The sequence below is a fragment of the Annulohypoxylon maeteangense genome (genome assembly GCF_022496945.1).
Source record: "Annulohypoxylon maeteangense strain CBS 123835 unplaced genomic scaffold GGS22scaffold_26, whole genome shotgun sequence".
Classification (NCBI taxonomy): Eukaryota; Fungi; Ascomycota; class Sordariomycetes; order Xylariales; family Hypoxylaceae; genus Annulohypoxylon; species Annulohypoxylon maeteangense.
Window position 1 is genome coordinate 230,984 of NW_025953273.1, and position 17,619 is coordinate 248,602.

Here is a 17,619-nt window from a genome sequence, read left to right on the forward strand (position 1 = left end):
AAATGAATGTCAATTTGTTATAAGAACTGCTAACGAATGATAGGATAGAATCTGATGATAAGACTAATCCCAACTCGGCAAAGAACTTTTGTGCGTGTAATCCTGCACAGCAATAGCAGGATCCAGGGAGGGTATGTGAGATCTGATAATCTGAGTCGGCTTGGCTAGACCGGGTCCGGATTCGGAATTTAATGTGAGAGCCAACCCCTGTAGAACAAATGCTGAGTGGTATTTTGACGGTCAGCCTTCTAGATGCATTCTCGCCCGGGCCTATCTGCTAGGGCGCAAGTGAAAGAGAGGGCTATTCTTATCGTCTAATTCGACTCCCGTTTACTTTGTAGAGGATGTCCTTTCACCCCCACCATAGACCCTGAAGTGAGCTCGGATAGCGACTCTATCGTCACCGCTTATATCTCGTTTAGGCCTTGTTTACCAAGTCTCCTGCAGCTAATGTCGACGCAGAGACAAGTTGCCCTCTACAGGGAGCTAACACAGTTGCAGTATCTACCTAGCTCTCCGTCCGTTGATCAATCGATAAGAGGCTTGCTTGTCTTTACTCATGTTGCGTAGGTAGCATCGTCGTTAGCGCGATATTCGTGTAAGTGCTTTATACTACGCTATCGACTTCAAAGCTGTATAGACGGCAAACTTACTTGCATTAGATCGCACATAAGATAGAAACCTCCACAACCCGTTATCCCCATTACCCACCCCCACCAAACCCCTGATTATGCGGCTGATTTTCTATATCTGCAGTAGCCAGGGTCATGGTTATCTAGTCGCCCGAACTACATCTCGGACTATCTCGGAGAAGTCTCGCGTTTGGTGTCGGCATCTTATAAGCTTTCTGTCGGTGTCCGTTTTGATATCTTCCTGCCTCAAGAACACGCCGCTTTAGTTCAGTTAAGTTGAGGACATGTAGCCAAGAGCACAGGGCTGTTATCATGAACACGTAGATATACGTTGTGGGGGATTCGTATGATCTCGCAATGTGGTACAGATACGACAGAAGACTCGTATAACGTAACAAGGGACAGAGCACCTAGAGGTATCACGATGTTATTTGGACAACCATCTAGTTCCAAAAACCTCGTCAAAATGTCAGATAACGGGTAATATTCATTTCAATAAAGCCATCCATCCTCAAAAGCTAACACACAACGCACCCCCTAAACCCCCCTCCTCCCTCACATCCCATCCTTCAACATAGCATCCACCATACGCACATGCCGATCCCCATTCGTCGCGCTCCACTCACTCTCATAATTCAACCCATACGGCCAAAAGTGTCCACCCCCACAACTAATCTTCGCACTCGCGCCGTCAAAACTCCGCAGAAGCGGCAGCGCGGTCGGCCAATCTCCCGCCGCGCACCGGCGGTTAAACTCCGCCGTCTGTCCCACTCCCAGCGTGTGCGAGATCTCGTGCATCGCCGTTCGCTCCGTCATGTACGCCCGGTCGGACCCGAACCGCAGGTCCCCGTTATACGAGGCCTCGGCGGTCGGGACACCGGGGGCGTAGTACACGCGGATGGTCTTGGACGCGGAGGTGAATTTCGCGTAGTGCGCTACGGCGGCTGTCATTGCGGCTTCGATTTTTGCGTATGCGGAGGTTTGGTCCGCGGTGGGGTTGCTGGCTTTTTGGAGCGACCAGGTTAGCGCGCCCGAGGCGGTGGTGGTGGATGCTAGGAGCGCGGTGAGGGTTGTGAGACGCATGGTGGCGGTTGTGGTTATGGTAGTGGTGAGAGTTGGGGAGATCGGCGTAGGGATGTGTGGTGCGGGACGTCTGTATAAGAGTTTGGTGTTCCTTTCCCCTGCCGATCTTGGATGCGGTCGATGCCTTATTATATACAACTCTCCTAGCCTAATATCGCCCGACGGGAGATTGGCGAAGGCGGCATTGGTTCATGGAGATATATTACTCCAGCTTATCTACTCCCCATATCGACCTAACGTTTTCGGATCGATGTCCTCCGATATATGGGGTAGAAAGCTACCTCGCGACCTTGGCGATCTAGGGTTAGAAGCGATTCAATGCTATGCGTGCTTGGCGCGTCTCCGTCAACACGAGATTTAGATTAGATCGCATGGTGGTTTAGAGACGATGTAGCCTTACCGGATAGGAATTCAAGCTGAGTATGAACTTCATATCCTAATTGGTGGACCTCCGCGTCCCGGTACTTGATAGCCTCAAGCCGAGGCTACTTACTTGGCGACAGGGACTTTCTATCTGCTACAGGTAGTATAAATAGGAAGGTATCAATTTGGTCTTTTATGCCGATTAAGTTGTCACGTATATTTCCCTGAATGCCCAGATGAACTTAGGTAAGATAATGGCTTATTCATCAAATGCGCATAGGGGCGGCCCCTTTTCATGTTCTACCTCTCCACATTTAATTGGAACAAAAAGTATAGGTACCCAATGCATTCGGTATACTCTCTGAGGCATTAAGTAAATGCGGAATAAATGATACGCATGATTAGAATACAGCAAAAATCGAGATGGTTTATATCGGAACCTTTTCAAGAACCGCGATGTATTGAGCTGGATCGCGAAATTATAGGGGGCGACAGACTTGAGATTCAACACGTATGTATTCTGTATGGAATTGAACATCCCTCAAAGACGCTACCTACTATCTAGGAACGTGAGTACGTAAGTTGGAACATAATCATATCTCCACCAACAAATGTAATACCTTTATTCATCCTCCACCTCAGCCCCTCCACCAACCACCAACCTCTATAGCGCATTAATCCACCCCAAAACCTCATCCGGCTCAACCCTCTTCGAATAATTAGCCTCCAAAAACAAATTCCTCACCGTACCCTCCCGATCCACGAGCAGGGTCGCCGGGATCGGCACTTCCAGAGAATCATCGCCATTCCTCTTCTTCAAATCATTGCCAATCTTCGCAAACACCTCGCGCAGCTCGCTGGGCTGGGCCCAGACAATCCCGAGCTGGTGCGCGTACTTATTCCCCACGTCGGAGAGCACGGGGTACGTGAGCCCCTGCTTCTCGGCGGTCGTGAGCGAGCTGTCGGGGAGCTCGGGGGTGATGGCGACGAGGGTCACGCCTTTGGCTTTGATCTCGGGCAGCTTGGCTTGCAGGGCGTGCAGGGCGATGTTGCAGAAGGGACACCAGCCGCCGCGGTAGAATGTTATGAGCAGAGGCCCGGCGGCGAGGAGGTCGGTGCTGGAGACGGTTTTGTTGAGGGAGTCGGGGAGGGTGAAGGAGGGGATTTTTTGGCCGACTTTGATGGCGTTGGTGGGGTCGAAGGACTTGGCGAAGTCGAGACGGGTTGAGATGATGGGGTCTCGGATCTCGGCGGGGGCGTGGGAGAATTGCTTGTCGACGTTCTCGAGTTCGGTTTGGAGAGACATGGTGGCTGTAAGTGGGTTTTTTGGAGGGGGAGAATGTGTATGGGTTTGTTGTAGTGGTGTTTGTTCAATGAGTTAAGTTGACTGGAGATTGATGGATGATGTCCAGAAACCAAAACTACCTAGGGAACCGCAACGCTCTTAAATATCATTGTCGTCGCCTGTGTCATCAAAAAGCAAACAACAGAAACCATGCCGTCTCTTCGTGAATCCGAATAAATGTGGGGTATGATAGCTCGCATCTTTTCCGAAACAGGGATCCAGATTTGTCACTACCCATCACCGCATATGTCGTCAGCAATTATAGCTGCAAAGCTGAGGGATACCTATTTCCTAAAAGGGTTCGAAGGAGCCAATCGTGGTGCTTCTAGTGGTGGGGTGAAATAAAGCCCGCATTGCTACCACGGACTAGGCAACCAGTCGTTTTTATAACTTAGATCGTCGTAGAAACCTCGCTCTTAGATTCCTGTTTAGATTTCACTTCCTCTGATCGCTTCGAGCTTACAAATATTAGCGATGATGTCTGAGGAGGGATGTTCTCTTGTTAAGTTCATCGAAGTGCAATTGTGGTGGGATCATTGGATTGAATTTCCCTATATTATGATTTGGTACCACTATTAATGCCATGCCGTTCTCGTGAAGGAGGCCGGGATGTCAAATCGTCCGCTGGAGATAATAAACCTCCGGTGATGTTGGTGCTAATGCAGGGGTGAGTTCCCCGTGCCATGGGGCTGAGAGGAATATATGAGTCACGCCAATGGATATGCCATGGGTCGATTCAGCTTTCACCTCGCGAGGTAACCGAACACTGAAGTCGGCGTTTGGGAAGCTGTGGTTGTTAATAATGATTTAAATCTGAGAAAATATTCTAGGTCGTCTCTGTTTACCTACCTACGTTTTCATTAGTACGTGCTGGTCTTAATTGCGACACTGCGAGAAGAAATCTCTAGGCACCATACAGATCATAGATCCATAGCTAATATTTCCAGATGGACCTTTCCCTTACGCGACGTCGTTGATAGATTGCGCGAGTCTTATTATTATGCCTGTTGCCATGGGGTGCTTGTGGAAACACTGTCGCGAATAGTCTCCAGAGCCTAATCCTGACAGGCAACTTATCTAAAATAAGAAGAGTGTAGTTAGTAAGTACAGGGAATTTAGCCAGTGGTATTTCTTTCGAAATCTCCAATCTGTAATAAACGCTCAACGCCGGGTTTCTACATCCCAATGCCGATATAATATCATGAGTGATCGTGATACAGGATCGATTCGCTGCCAAACAGGACAATGACACCAATCCTAATCCTAATGAGTATCCTTATTCCAAAATGCAATTTTCTTTATAGTCGCTTCCCTCCGTATCATTTCGGTGGGGTATATGAGTAAATAGACGCTTAGTGCATAAAACTGTTAGCGATGGTGATGGCTGTGGTGTAGACCATAGCGACTGTTCCAACCGCCATAAACAAGAGATCTCCGGCTTTAGCCTGCCACGAGGTTGCGACGCCCTTGTAATGTAGATATGCTGGATAAATGTAGACAAGAGGCACACAGGCAACGGACCCGATCAACGCAACGAACCGATCGAGGTTCGAAGCGCCGATTATCGATACCAGTCCGCACACGACAACTATGAACGTTCTGAATGCGTTCTTGATCCACTTCGTTTTGGTACTCTTTTTTCCTGAATGGGAACCGAATATCCTACCCTCGAGGATACGTAGAGCGGGGAAAAGCTGAACAGGGGTTCCGACTAGGACGGCTAGTGAGTAGAGGAATTGAACTGCGTTGACGAACTTGCTATCTTGAGGAAAGTTGTTGATAATTTCGATCTGTGTATTTACTCCAAACGTAGCATAGCAGAGGGCGCCCACCGCAGTGAATAGAACCGTGATGATGAACATGACAAGACCAAGAAGCCATTCGAACCGTTCGGGTTTCGTCATAGAAGATTGTATGGGCAGAATAAGTCCTATACCCTCGAAAGTGAAGATTGCCGAACCGACCGTCAACGTGTACTTTGCTGGGTTGAAGAGAACGACACTTTCGTGAATGCCGTCAGAAGCGAGGTGGGCGATGTCGTAGTAGTAGATATAGCCTACACCAATAAGGATGCAAACATCCGCGAGCAGTGCGAAAGGACTGAGTTTAGCTATATTCCTAATGAAGGCCAGAGGTATTAAAACAATGAGCTGTATGAGGATGAGAGTCGTGGGCGATAATGGACTGTTGCCATGTGCTACGGCCTGGAGGAAGGACGTCATATTTTCTGCGACAAAGACTATTCCGGCGCAGACGAACCCTAATTGCGACAGGGTAATGGATATCAGAATGACCTTGCGCATTTTGTCGCCTGATATGGCTTGACCGATTTCTCCGTAACCGCCGTTATACCGTGCCTTACAGGCAAGAAGCAGATGGAACGCCAACATCGTGACTATGGATATGACCAGCATAGTTATGGAGGAGAATAATATGCCGCCATTCTTAAAAGCTTTAGGAAGAAACATGATACCAGTCCCAATGAAAGCCTTCAATAAGGTAAAGAAGGTTTTCTTGGTACTGGTCTTAGCTGAGCGCGACGCCCGCGAAGACTTACGACGCCCAAGTAGTGGCCTTGTCTCAGGTGATCGTTCTTCCTCGCCTTCTTCTCCTTCCTCACCTTCGTCGGATATCACCGCTTCATCGTCGGAGTCGGCAAGGTCCTCGCCAGCAAAGTTACCGTAGAGCTCAAGAAACTCGACAAAATTTCGAGTAACCGGAATCCTAGCGGCCCAGATCTCGGGCTCTTGCCGCTGACGTATGAAGGCTCTACGAAAGCCACCAGGGGCCAATTGGTCGCTAACGGTCAAGAGGTCAGATTCGTTGTCACCGGTTAAATCTTGTGGGTGGTGAAATGTGGCGGCTCGTTTGTGCATCTTGACCCGTGCAGCAGTCTTAAAGAGATCTCGGTGGATGTCACCTCCTTGGAGCTTTAAGGAGGATTCGCCTAAATCCTGGTCTCCCGCATCTTGACCGGAAACTGATGGAGCACCAGAACTACCGGGTGCCCCATCAAATTCGGCGGAGTATCCAGATGGTAAATGTCCGGAGACGACATGGGCGTCGTGCTTTGATTGATCCAATATTGGGGAGTCCGACATGATGCCTTAATTGGAGTGGTCTAATTAGGTACGATCTATGGGTAAGTTATACATGAGAAGTGTTATTGGAGCATTGGAGCATTGAATCAAAAAAGCGAGTGCTGGGTGCAGTGCTCTAAGTCTGTATAATGTTTACATTAGATCTAATTGGGAAAATCGTGTGTTTGGTAATTGTTTAATTGAAATTGAGCTGTTGCACGAAGGAAGATGAGAGAGGAAGTAACTGCTGTTTGAGGGTGATTCTTGAGAAAACCTTGTTGATGAACTCATAGAAAACGGTGAACCTTAAAAAAGACCCAGCCGCCATATCGTCAGGCCGACGATTAGCTGGGTGCCAGGTGGCACCAGTGGACCCTCGGATTGTGCCGAACTCACCGCTAAGAGCCGATACAACCCACTGTAATTGGTTGGACCAGATTAGCGGGGCTACCCAAACACAGCTAGAAATTTCTAAATGCACCTAGTCCGGATTCGACAAAGAACAACCAGGCGATATAGAGCTTCTTTCCCTCAATGGTCGGCACGTGAGAATCCAATCGCCCTCCGAAGAGGGTTTGTGGGGTACCATTCTACCCTGTCTAAGTCTCGATTGGTCTAGTGGTCAGGATACCTGCTTGTCATCTTTCGAACGACAGTTACGCAGGTGGCCGGGGTTCGATTCCCCGATCGAGAGCGCATTCGCACTTTTCTTTTGCCGATTCTGTTAATTGAGCAATTATGCTTTCCTTTTTGTTAAAATGATGTCGGCAGATATCTTGTTGTTCTTCAAAATCGTGTTATTCTTCGGAGTTGACCAAATTCTTCAGGACATAAAGAGCTTGTCTTGCATTATGACCGCGCGACGAAGTCAGCTCGAATACCAACGGTTACTATATGAATGCATGGAATTACCAATTCTGCTATGCGACAATTGATATCCATCCGTATTTCCATTGGAGGCTTATTAACTGTTGATTTACAATCATGAATTTGGTTCATCCTACGGACGGACGAGGGCGGACGAATATGAATGTAATCAGCTTAACCCAATTAAACCCTGCTCTTCAATGATACACATCGTGTGTCTTCAACATAAGCAACAGTGATATTTTTATATAAATCATCTGCCTTCCCTCCATCATTTAGATATGAAGAAGCACCAGGAACACACTTCATACACATCAATCAACATTCCTACCCATTCAACACAATTACCAAGAAATCATGCCTTCATATGTAGTGACAGGAGCCTCCCGAGGACTCGGGGTAAGCGTTTATAAAGGAGCCTTGACGGTATAAGCAATACTAATTTGTGTAATAGTTCGAATTCATCCGCCAGCTATCCGCAGATCCAGCAGCCATTGTTATTGGACTTGCCCGTGACAAGGCAGCCACTGAGAAGAAGGTTGCAGCCGAGATCGGGCGTTCCAATATTCATATCTTCCATGGAGATCTCGTAGACTATGAATCACTAAAGGTTTGGCGGCCAACCCTACCTCTCTAGATATTTATGTCATATTAACGGCATGCGTAGAAAGCGGCCGAAGATACGTCTAAGATTACAGGCGGGAGACTTGACTACTTGATCGCCAATGGCGCCCTTGTCGGTTCTATGTCAGCTTATAGAAGTTTGAGCGACCTGTGAGTTCCCCTTTCCTCCTTATAAACTACTCTCAACCCTCCATAGATACTAACATACTTCGACAACGTAGGGGTGACGATCATAAAGCCCTAGAGGACGATCTACTTGCCGCCTACAAAGCCAATGTCATCGGCAACATCAATTTGATCAATGTCTTCTTACCCCTTATCCGCAAGGGCGACGTTAAGAAGGTCGTCTTGATCACATCGGGACATGCCGACTTGGAATTGGTCCGAGACATCAAGTTATATATGGCCGGCCCGTACGCTATGAGCAAAGCAGCCATGAATCTTGCGATTGCCAAGTACCACAGCGAGCTAGGCTCAGAAGGGATCTTGTTCATGAGCATTTCGCCTGGAGCAGTGCAGACGTCTGGATATACTGATCCAACTGGGTGTAAGTTCCTCCCTCTCTCTGTCCCAAAGAATTTCATTTGTACTTCATTTTAGCGTTCCGTATGTAGCTTTAGCTGATTTATGTACCGAAACAGTGTCAGGGAAAGACAAAGCTGGTCTTGACGCAATGGTTAGCGGATTCGCAAAATACGCGCCGCATTGGAAGGGTGCTATCATGCCAGACGAGTCCGTCAAGCTCATCTTTGAGGTCATCAATAAGTCGAGTGTTGAAGGTGGGGATGGAGGTTCCTTCGTGTCGCACTATGGCAATAAGCAATGGCTATGAATGTGGTCATCTGTAGGAGTCATATACAACCACTAACTTAGAGCTTGATGGTATGTGTGTATAGCAATAGGATTAGAACTTTTTACATATCTCAAATAAAACTATCTCATTGATAGACCAAAGAATGGAAGCAGGACTTGTTTGATTTGTAAATTAGGTACTTCGTGTGTCATATTTCGGCGTAGGGTCATTTGTCAACCTTCTTAGTTCCTACATCCCAAACGACATCTATCACATGGCGGCCCGTTGGAGCCAATTTAAATTGCATGCTTCTAATATTTATCACTGAATAGATGCATTTGCTTCTATTTCCATAATTACTAGATATCAATAGGTCGCTCTACACATACACGTGAAATACATTCGTAATGAGGGCCATGAGAGACGGGTCAGATGACTCGAGGGACTAATATATATTTATCCTAAATATTATGAGAAGATCAGGTGTTCCAAATGACTTCGTTCAGCCGCATGTAGTTTCAAAGAAAATAAATAGACTATTTCCATAATAAGGTGATCGTCGGCTTGCTCTTTGTTACCCTTAATGACTTATCGTAAACCTCATGCACGGTCCAGATAGGTGTTAAACTGCACGTTTCCCCAGAACTGGCTCATTATGAGGCATAGCAGAGTTTTAGGAGTTTGCCAATCTAGAAAGAATGACGAGCTATCTATGTAGTATTTTATACATGTCTATTTAAAGGCAGGCTTAACCCCCCCTTTTGAGACTTACCTCCCAAGCTTTTATCAATCCCCTCCAAGGTACAGATCAGAACCTATCTATATAAGTCTTTATATATTTCGCATATCATTCGTAAGCGTACATAGAGTTGTAACTATGTATCCACCGCCTTTAGACCAAGCTCGCAGTGGCTATGATACCACTACGAACAAGCCCCCGCCATGCACACCGCCAACACAGGACGGGTAGACCATATTCATATGTTATTTTCAGACTAGCAGCTGCGGCAACCTCACAAGGTTGTTGATAAGAGTTGCGCCTTGTACACATACAAATATTACTTTGGTAATATGGATTCAGCAATAGTAATATGCCAGTTTAAAGCTCGTGGCAGGATGTGTACTGGCTGCATGGAGCGCGTCTTGAAGGTAACTTCCATACGCTCCATGGATACCTCGGATACAGGAAGAACAGCACCAAGACTTCCAACACCACTCAATCAGCAGCATCACAGTTGTGGCCCGTGGAAGCAACATCGTTCCTTACATATGGATACTTACCAGGAGATACGTCATTGGTAGCGTGAACTTTGACATAAACCTCATCAATTTCACTTCCTCATACACCACTTTATCTACCAAGAATAACCAACAAGAATCCGCTTGCCGGGGCCCTCACGAGCAGCGAGCCAAAACTAACATCCGGCCTCCCGTAATAGAGAAGCCGGGACGACAGGGAAGGAAGTGAAGACGCTTGGGAACGAGATGTTACCCAGCCAGAGCACAACCAGTCTACGACACAACATTGAAGCCGTAGCAAATGAGCTAGCGATGACGAGTAAAGAGCAATGATCGCATTAAAGCAATAGGTAGGTATGAATATTAACTTCCTGCACCTATAATTCACGCACACTGCGAATAATACTCGTTCTGCAAACTGCGTGTTAGATATCTTCCAAGTAATGTTGAGAGAAGTGACTGAGAATGTACCTGTTTCGTGCATGTGAACCCGCTAGCACACGACGTGCATCCCGTGAACCCGGACCCCCCGCATTGCTCGAATTGAGCCCCGCTGCAGGCCGAGGGTGCGGTGGGCGATGTAGCGGCCGCTGAGGTCTTGGCGGAGGTTACTAGTGTCGTGGAAGACTTCACCGCGGTTTGGGAGCCGGCGCTGGAACTCGCTGCGCAGGTGAATGGGTCGGGGCCTAGGTAGGTGGGTATGTGTTAGTGGGTGATTAAGGAAAGAATTTGTTCGAAGGTTGGGGGCATACCGGGGATAACGTATTGGCTATCCTTGCTCATGGAGTAGATGTTGATGAGAATACCGGGGTCATTCTGCTTGTAAATACCTGGAAGGCTGTAAGTCGTGGGCGTTTTCGTCGCCGAGCCTCCGGAGATGTTGATTTGTGCGCATTCCATCTATATGCGCCGTTAACACCGAACCTACGATTGTTTTGAAGAAAATGAGTGGATCAACACATACATAAAGTTGCGCTCCGTTGGCAGAGCTGGCGCCGTGTAATGCGATCATCTCCGCGCGCAGAAGGTATTGGCCATCCGGCAGACAGTCGGGGATCGTGATCGGATGCTTTCCTTGGTTATTGATAACGTTGGAGGTACCCCAGACTCCGTTAGTGTAACCATCTTCCTGGATCTTGAACCTAGAGAGCTATGAGTTTCGGGATTAGGAAGAAATGGCTGTCTATCGGGCTTACCAGCCGTTACCGTATCCCACGTCGGTCGCTGCGTTGTCGACCTTCTTGAGATAGGCTAGTGTTGGGCCAAGATGGCTGGCGTCCATAACATCGTTTGGTCCGGAAGTCAGGGTATGTCTCCAAATCGCATTGACTGTGGAGCCGGCTTTGACGTTGATGATCTTGTCGGACGGCGTAGTCGGGTTGGGTCCGCCGTTGCAAGCGACATCGTTGGTCGTCACATCGGTGATAGGTCCGTCATAGGTTGGGGTTCTGATGCCGTATGAGACTGGATTCGTCACACTATCGGCCTCGAGTTGCACGAATATCGTGTGCGCGGTTGCTAGACCGGCACCGGCAACAGTAACTGCTAGGGAAGAGTATCTCATATTGTAAACTGTATATGAAGGAAGGCTATGACAGCTGAAGTGATCGTCCTTGTCGATAGATTAAAGGTGTAATCCTGGGGTCAGTCTCCTCTATAAATAATGCCCATGTTCGTATTCATGTTCATCTCAGGGGCACCTACCCCGGAATCAAAGACCATGTCACGCGATACCTACCGACGACATCATAGCGAAGGACCATGGTGTGGCTCCTTCACGAAGCTTGATTCTACCAGTGATGAATAGCGACGCGAAGACTAAACGGCGAATTTTCTACAACGATCCTAGAGCATCGATGCGTTGCGGTGCGGTGGGATGGCCGAACGATCAGCGGAGGTTACCCGTCCGGATCTATTTTCGGAAGGCCGGTGGTGGACTAGCAAGGGGTATAATAGACATCGCAGACCTATATAACGGGCAATTAATCTGAAAGGATCCAGGGGCTCGGAAATATATTGGACAATCCCGTTCGTGCATCAGGTGCATGGAATCTGCTTCCCCACAATCCTCGGCACAGGATGGCACCATATCCTAGCTAGGGCCGGGATGCCGGCACGATGTCAACCATGGTGTACATGCTTCGAACTTGATTAAAGCTGAAAAATCGGTATCATCTCCCGGATTGGCGCGAATTTACGGAGTAGTTATTTATTCAGCTACGCCTTGCGGTTTAGCTACCCGTTAGTAAGATGTGACTGAGATCATATGTGTTCGATTAAAGAATCATGAGAAATCAACCCGGCGGGGAATGATCTGCAAAGAGCGAAAGACCAAGAGAATTTACTATTTTAAAAAGCTTGTGAATCCAATTTCATAGTATTTCAATTGGGTTGAACTTAGCTTATTCTGTAGGTAGTCATATGCTACCTACTATTCCGAGACGACTACACCGGAACCTATTTAGGTACACTCTTGATCACGACCTCCTCGACTTCCGCATCAGTCAACTGCTTGATGCCGAAAAGATCATTGTCAAGCTTCGTGAAACGACCTCCATACCCTTCACCCCAGACTGCGGCCCTGAGGCTCGTGATGAAGACAAAGAAACCGTTCGGTTGTGGCTTCTTGAGCTCCTCCTCTCCCTGCTGAAGCCCCTCGGCAATCGATATGACGTTTTCTTTCCACCCATCCGCGCCAACAGCCTTCTTCAAGTATCCCGCTAGTTGCTTCTGACTGATTGTGGCGTCTTGGATGTAGACGGGACGGTTCTTAGTCGCCTCGAGATTCTTTAGCACGCCTACCACGGCCTTACCCACAGTTTCTAGGTTAGACACTGAGTACTTCTGGTCACCTCCGTCGGGATAGTCGATCTCCTTGCTCTTGCTCTTGGCTAAGAATTCAACTGTAACACCCCAGTTCAAGAAAGGTCCGTTAATGATAGCTGTCCAGGTTAGACCACTCTCGGCGGCTGCTTTCTTGGCGGCGTTGTGGACGGTGATCTTAGACGCGAAGCCAGGGAGCGCGGAGGTCTTGGGGTTGAAGGTATCGCTGCCGAAGTCGGATGTGATGAAGCGCTTGACTCCCGCCTTGACTGAAGCATCGATCAAGGGAATCTGCACATCAAGAGCTTCGGATGCCAGAGTCGCGACGACGGCATCTTGCCCTTGGAGAGAATTCACCAAGGAATCCTGGGAAGTGTAATCCACAGGCTTAACGGTGACAGTTGATGGGAAGGTGTGGCTGCTGCCCTGGCGAGTTAGAGCTGTCACCTGGAAACCAGCCTTCAAGAGCTGCTCCAATACAGCATCTCCAAGGTTTCCTTTAGCCTACATCATGTCAGAAAGCTCAGAATAGGCGATTGGGTAGGTTTCGTTACTTACTCCTGCTATGGCGACCTTCGTGATGGCAGACATATTGAATGGCGATATCAAGTACTAAGGTAAATATTTCTTGTTTGATGAGATGAGATGATATGATATGATATGAGATAATATGGATGATTGATATTGATGTGAAGATATTTCTGAACTATTCTCGGGTGAGGGAGCCATTATATATTGAAATCCCGTTTGCTTTTCGCAATGCTAATCCGATTATACATCATCGCTTCCGCGGAGGCTCGGGCTCGGAAGCTGAATAGCGTCATACAAAACTCTAATGTCGGAATAATTATCTGTCAACGTTTCACGACAGAGATGATTATTATCACATAATCAGTTCGAGGCTCAACATCCCACCTGGCACTTGGTAAGTCGATGTACTTACACTTATACACATTCTTCCGCCTACTTCAGCATAGTAAGCGTGTACTATGCCGTAGTTGGGAGAAGTAGAGAAAGAGAATTAAGGGAAGAGGAAAGAGATGTGGGGCACTACGGGGTAGTGGATTGCATGATCTGAAGTAAGGAAGACCCACCTCCCACTTCCTTAATGGGCATCCCACATCCCACATCCCACATGGGATGACTAATTTTCCACATACGGTGTTATCGGGTTACTCCATCTAGTACCGAAATCTCCGTCATTTCTTTAATTCTCTCCTCTATTTTCAATGTTCTTCGTATTAGACAACTCAACCTTGTTTTAACTACTTACCTTGTACCTAACGAAACTATCCACATGGTGATGTGGGAGGATTAACAACGTGTAATCTTACAGGTCATTCTGTCAATACCTAATCCCGAAGTCATCAGTGAAAGTAGACAGTCTAGACTACCTTCGCCGTTATCCCGATTCCCGATTCCCAGCCCACTTCCCACTAAGATCTAAGATTGGGAGACAGTGAGATTAGGGGGCCAACTTGTCCGTCCCGGGATACACGCGAGGTCATCCACTCTGCCACTCTGCTACTTCTAAGTCCTCGCTTGTAACATAGATTGCTTACGTGAAGCGGGGGTGATGATTAGGGGGAATAACTTACAGATATGTCCTCTTCACAAAAGAGTTGGGAATGTTCCTTTCCTGGTTGTGGTAAAAAGTTCTCTCGAAAAGAGCATCTAACCCGACATAACCTCGGTCATAATCCAGAACATCAATATAAATGCCACATATGTGGACGACGTTACGCAAGAAGGTACCTATATATTCTCATCCCTTACTCGTTCGTTACTTTTATGTAATCACTCAATGTCATCTTGCTAATCTGAATATTACCTAGCGATGTATTCAAAAGACATGTGAAGCAACATAATCCCCAAGATACCCAGTCTCCGGACTCACGAAGGTACGGCTCATCCCATGACTAACCTAGTACAATCACTTACATATTTTATTGTCCTTTAGAATATGCTTGGCATGCGGTGACCGAAATACTCCATGCGATGGGAATTCGCCTTGTGGAGCATGTATTTCGAATTGGACTAACTGTCGTTGGATTGATTCAGACAATAGCCATGCGGCTACTGCTGAGCAGGCCGTCGTGATACCACCCAGTAGTCACACTCAGGCAACATGGTTTCAACCCAATCCAGAGGTTTGGATGTCTCAGCAATTCTTAGCAACGCATCCATACCTCTCATCGGTCCCGAATGACTTGAATCCAGAACATCCAATTCAGGGCGTCGGCACTATAGAAGCTACAAATTATACGCCTCCTACGTCAGATATTAGCGCCACCAATGTCGAGCCTATGCTCTATGAGCCATCAAATCATAACCCCCAAGATTCCCCTCAGCTAACCCCACCGCTAGCATCGTCGCAGCAGCGGAATATCTCCAGGTCGCCGGGGTCCGCCGAGGTAGTGATAGACCTACAAGCTAGCATCGACAGAAATTCGCCCGAAACCCAAAGGCTCATTCAGCTATTCTTCGATGAAATTGATCCGTACTGGCCTATCTTGCATTCAGCCACATTCGAGATAGAAGAGGCTTCAACGACCTTACTAGCGTCTGTGATGATGCTGGCCAGCTGGTTTGAAAGCGGACATGAACATCATAAGCTTGCCCCCTTGATATTCGAAGAAGTAAACCGGATTCGAACGGTGCGAAAAGAAATCCCAGGTCCCGTTTTATCTCAAGCGACTAATTATTATTTAACAGGACCTTACTCCGCCAATCCATTTATTGCAATGTGTTCTATTGTATATAATATATGCTACGAGCAATCTGGTATGTGTGGTCTTGGGCATAAGCTGAGCGATGCCTCCATATACAAAATTTCAATTTCGTAGATACGACTAACATTGGCATTTTTAGACTACAGATGGAATGGTTGCAAGAGCACTCAGCCTCGACGCATGGCTAATATCAACATGTCGGTATCTAGGAATCTTCAATGGCCAATTTGCGTGTCAGGAAATGCTCGGAGAGGGTTGTCCATTTCTAGCGTGGCGTGCACAGGAACAACTAAACAGGTACGCGCTTTTCCTTCCCCTAGTTCATCGTTTCAACTAATAGAACGGAATGTTTGTTTAGACTTGCGTTCTCTGTTCTTCGTGTCGACGCTTATCTCAGTATCCTATTAGACCATCCCCCATCGGTGCGATATCAGGAGCTTTGCATTCCTCTACCTAAGTCTCGTCAGCTCTGGGCCGCCGCCAACGAGCCAGAGAGACGTAAACTTCAATGGAACGAACCCGCTGGGCGCGAGAAAGCGCTCTTTTCGTTCTTTATGCGCGACGCTCTTAATCCTTCTCGCGAAGGTACTCTTCCCTACTGTCTCACCGACGTCGACTACCACCTGAGCACGTGCGCAACGCAGACGCACATCTGGGAAGCGGCGCGCGAAGCTCATAGCGCCATGTCGGACGAGATCGCACAGGTGATAGATCCCCGTACTTTTGTCGAGCGCGCATACCCACACCTGGATCTCTGGCGTGATAAGCGCAAGGAGCACTGCGAGATTCTTAGCAGCTATTTCGCGGGCAATTTGACCGGCGACGAGCATCAGCTAGGCCCGCTAACATTCACGCTAATGTATATGGCAAATTTGAAGCTACATTCGCCCATGAACGTCTTGCGCGTCAAGGGCCATTACTACAAGTCGCGTCCAGGCGCCTCTATTCCAACCCGCAAGCCCCGCGCCCACCTGCATAGCTGGATATCATCTCCTTGCCCACGCTTCGCCCTGTGGAATGCGGCCCAAGTATGCCGAATTTTCCTCATCGAATCTGGGCGCTCCGGCGCCCACACCAATAGCAATGGTAACAGTTACCACTCCCGCGCACGCCTTCGCCTTAACCCATTGCTCATTCCCGGCGTTTTGATGAGCGCTATTGTGGCCTGCTCATATGTCCGACATACACAGACCTGCGGATATTGCCGCGCGGCCCCCTCTCCTCATACACCATGTTCCGACACAACTAACCCCGCCACCTCCTGTACCGCCTCTATCAATACTCCCGCAAATAACAACATGACTTCCACCCCTCCTTTCCAAAACCCTCTCTCCTTTAATAATACCGCTATGACAGGCGTCATTCCCGAAGAGGAAGCGATCAACTTATTTAGCCTGAACGACCATGACCCGGTCCTGCTTAATTGGCAGCTCACGGGCCACGGAACTCCGTACTGGGGCACCGGGGACGCGCGGATTCCGCTCTGCGCTTGCAGGCTCCAGGATATCGCTAGCTGGTTTCGAGAGGCGTTTGCCGACGACGAAGGCGCCGAAATGGAATTCGTTATTTTTCTAGCGGAGTTAAGTCGCGAATCGTGACTTTGTACACCTATTTAGTTGCATCGCATTTATTAAATCGACTGGGTGTCTTTTTTATCTATACTTCCTAAGAGCGATCTATTTTCTTCTTCTTCTCCATCTCAGCTTGGGCGGCTCCTTACTTCGAATATATAACAACCTTTGGAAATTTGTATGAGAGGAATTCATGTCACGAGCGTTCGCGGTTCTGGGCGTATAGATGGATGATTCGACGAATACTATTATTATTATTATACCTAGCTTAGATGTAGCTATGTAAGTATATACCTACCTAGTATACATGGGTACATAGCTACGGGGATGTAGCGATTTGTAGCTAGTTCTGTCGTTACAGGGCGCGAGGGTAGAAATACTTAGATGCAGATGACATACGTGGGATATGTGTGTCGTGGTTTAGAAAATATAAGTTAAATGTTACCTACCTACCTATCCAGACGAGC

The 17,619-nt window shown here is 47.8% G+C and overlaps 7 protein-coding genes and 1 non-coding gene across 8 annotated transcripts; 3 read left to right on the forward strand and 5 right to left on the reverse strand.

Annotated features, from left to right (window-relative positions):
• Window positions 1–1,110: 1,110 nt before the first annotated feature.
• On the reverse strand, window positions 1,111–2,060 carry GGS22DRAFT_174978 (uncharacterized protein). Its single transcript, XM_047963182.1, has one exon. The coding sequence runs from the start codon at window positions 1,713–1,715 to the stop codon at window positions 1,188–1,190; it is 528 nt and encodes a 175-aa protein (XP_047814319.1). The 5' UTR covers window positions 1,716–2,060; the 3' UTR covers window positions 1,111–1,187.
• A 515-nt stretch (window positions 2,061–2,575) lies between these two features.
• GGS22DRAFT_174979 (AhpC-TSA-domain-containing protein) lies at window positions 2,576–3,540 on the reverse strand. The gene has a single exon (XM_047963183.1). It carries the CDS (start codon window positions 3,382–3,384, stop codon window positions 2,743–2,745), a length of 642 nt encoding a protein of 213 aa, XP_047814320.1. The 5' UTR covers window positions 3,385–3,540; the 3' UTR covers window positions 2,576–2,742.
• Window positions 3,541–4,237: 697 nt separating this feature from the next.
• GGS22DRAFT_84421 (transmembrane amino acid transporter protein-domain-containing protein) lies at window positions 4,238–6,770 on the reverse strand. Its single transcript, XM_047968255.1, has 2 exons — window positions 4,341–6,770; window positions 4,238–4,272 (listed from the first exon to the last, which is right to left on the reverse strand). Exon 1 carries the CDS (start codon window positions 6,522–6,524, stop codon window positions 4,776–4,778), a length of 1,749 nt encoding a protein of 582 aa, XP_047814321.1. The 5' UTR covers window positions 6,525–6,770; the 3' UTR covers window positions 4,238–4,272; window positions 4,341–4,775.
• A 337-nt stretch (window positions 6,771–7,107) lies between these two features.
• Window positions 7,108–7,197, forward strand: GGS22DRAFT_t129. Its single transcript has one exon. It is a non-coding gene; the product is annotated as a tRNA-Asp (tRNA).
• Window positions 7,198–7,727: 530 nt separating this feature from the next.
• GGS22DRAFT_193258 (NAD(P)-binding protein) lies at window positions 7,728–8,826 on the forward strand (the record flags this gene model as incomplete). The annotated part of the gene is made up of 5 exons (XM_047965363.1): window positions 7,728–7,769; window positions 7,825–7,980; window positions 8,038–8,144; window positions 8,216–8,541; window positions 8,636–8,826. 5 exons carry the CDS (start codon window positions 7,728–7,730, stop codon window positions 8,824–8,826), a joined length of 822 nt encoding a protein of 273 aa, XP_047814322.1.
• Window positions 8,827–10,332: 1,506 nt separating this feature from the next.
• Window positions 10,333–11,659, reverse strand: GGS22DRAFT_84453 (carbohydrate-binding module family 1 protein). Its single transcript, XM_047968256.1, has 5 exons — window positions 11,223–11,659; window positions 10,991–11,168; window positions 10,779–10,926; window positions 10,498–10,712; window positions 10,333–10,437 (listed from the first exon to the last, which is right to left on the reverse strand). The coding sequence occupies exons 1-5, from the start codon at window positions 11,588–11,590 to the stop codon at window positions 10,411–10,413; spliced, it is 936 nt and encodes a 311-aa protein (XP_047814323.1). The 5' UTR covers window positions 11,591–11,659; the 3' UTR covers window positions 10,333–10,410.
• Window positions 11,660–12,383: 724 nt separating this feature from the next.
• On the reverse strand, window positions 12,384–13,876 carry GGS22DRAFT_84460 (NAD(P)-binding protein). The gene is made up of 2 exons (XM_047968257.1): window positions 13,408–13,876; window positions 12,384–13,353 (listed from the first exon to the last, which is right to left on the reverse strand). Exons 1-2 carry the CDS (start codon window positions 13,438–13,440, stop codon window positions 12,484–12,486), a joined length of 903 nt encoding a protein of 300 aa, XP_047814324.1. The 5' UTR covers window positions 13,441–13,876; the 3' UTR covers window positions 12,384–12,483.
• Window positions 13,877–14,113: 237 nt separating this feature from the next.
• Window positions 14,114–17,604, forward strand: GGS22DRAFT_174987 (uncharacterized protein). The gene is made up of 6 exons (XM_047963184.1): window positions 14,114–14,600; window positions 14,685–14,750; window positions 14,810–15,506; window positions 15,565–15,633; window positions 15,721–15,878; window positions 15,940–17,604. The coding sequence occupies exons 1-6, from the start codon at window positions 14,452–14,454 to the stop codon at window positions 17,177–17,179; spliced, it is 2,379 nt and encodes a 792-aa protein (XP_047814325.1). The 5' UTR covers window positions 14,114–14,451; the 3' UTR covers window positions 17,180–17,604.
• The last annotated feature ends 15 nt before the right edge of the window (window positions 17,605–17,619 follow it).

Excerpts from the sequence above, each read along its gene's own strand:
- GGS22DRAFT_174978 (XM_047963182.1), bottom strand. The coding sequence starts at position 1,715 with ATGCGTCTCACAACCCTCACCGCGCTCCTAGCATCCACCACCACCGCC.
- GGS22DRAFT_174979 (XM_047963183.1), bottom strand. The coding sequence starts at position 3,384 with ATGTCTCTCCAAACCGAACTCGAGAACGTCGACAAGCAATTCTCCCAC.
- GGS22DRAFT_84421 (XM_047968255.1), bottom strand. The coding sequence starts at position 6,524 with ATGTCGGACTCCCCAATATTGGATCAATCAAAGCACGACGCCCATGTC.
- GGS22DRAFT_84453 (XM_047968256.1), bottom strand. The coding sequence starts at position 11,590 with ATGAGATACTCTTCCCTAGCAGTTACTGTTGCCGGTGCCGGTCTAGCA. Across the intron at positions 11,169-11,222 it reads GTGGGATACGGTAACGGCTG|GTTCAAGATCCAGGAAGATG; the intron begins GTAAGCCCGATA and ends ATAGCTCTCTAG. Across the intron at positions 10,927-10,990 it reads CCAACGGAGCGCAACTTTAT|ATGGAATGCGCACAAATCAA; the intron begins GTATGTGTTGAT and ends CGGCGCATATAG.
- GGS22DRAFT_84460 (XM_047968257.1), bottom strand. The coding sequence starts at position 13,440 with ATGTCTGCCATCACGAAGGTCGCCATAGCAGGA. Across the intron at positions 13,354-13,407 it reads CGAAGGTCGCCATAGCAGGA|GCTAAAGGAAACCTTGGAGA; the intron begins GTAAGTAACGAA and ends GACATGATGTAG.
- GGS22DRAFT_174987 (XM_047963184.1), top strand. The coding sequence starts at position 14,452 with ATGTCCTCTTCACAAAAGAGTTGGGAATGTTCCTTTCCTGGTTGTGGT. Across the intron at positions 15,507-15,564 it reads AAGTAAACCGGATTCGAACG|GACCTTACTCCGCCAATCCA; the intron begins GTGCGAAAAGAA and ends ATTATTTAACAG. Across the intron at positions 15,634-15,720 it reads TATATGCTACGAGCAATCTG|ACTACAGATGGAATGGTTGC; the intron begins GTATGTGTGGTC and ends TGGCATTTTTAG.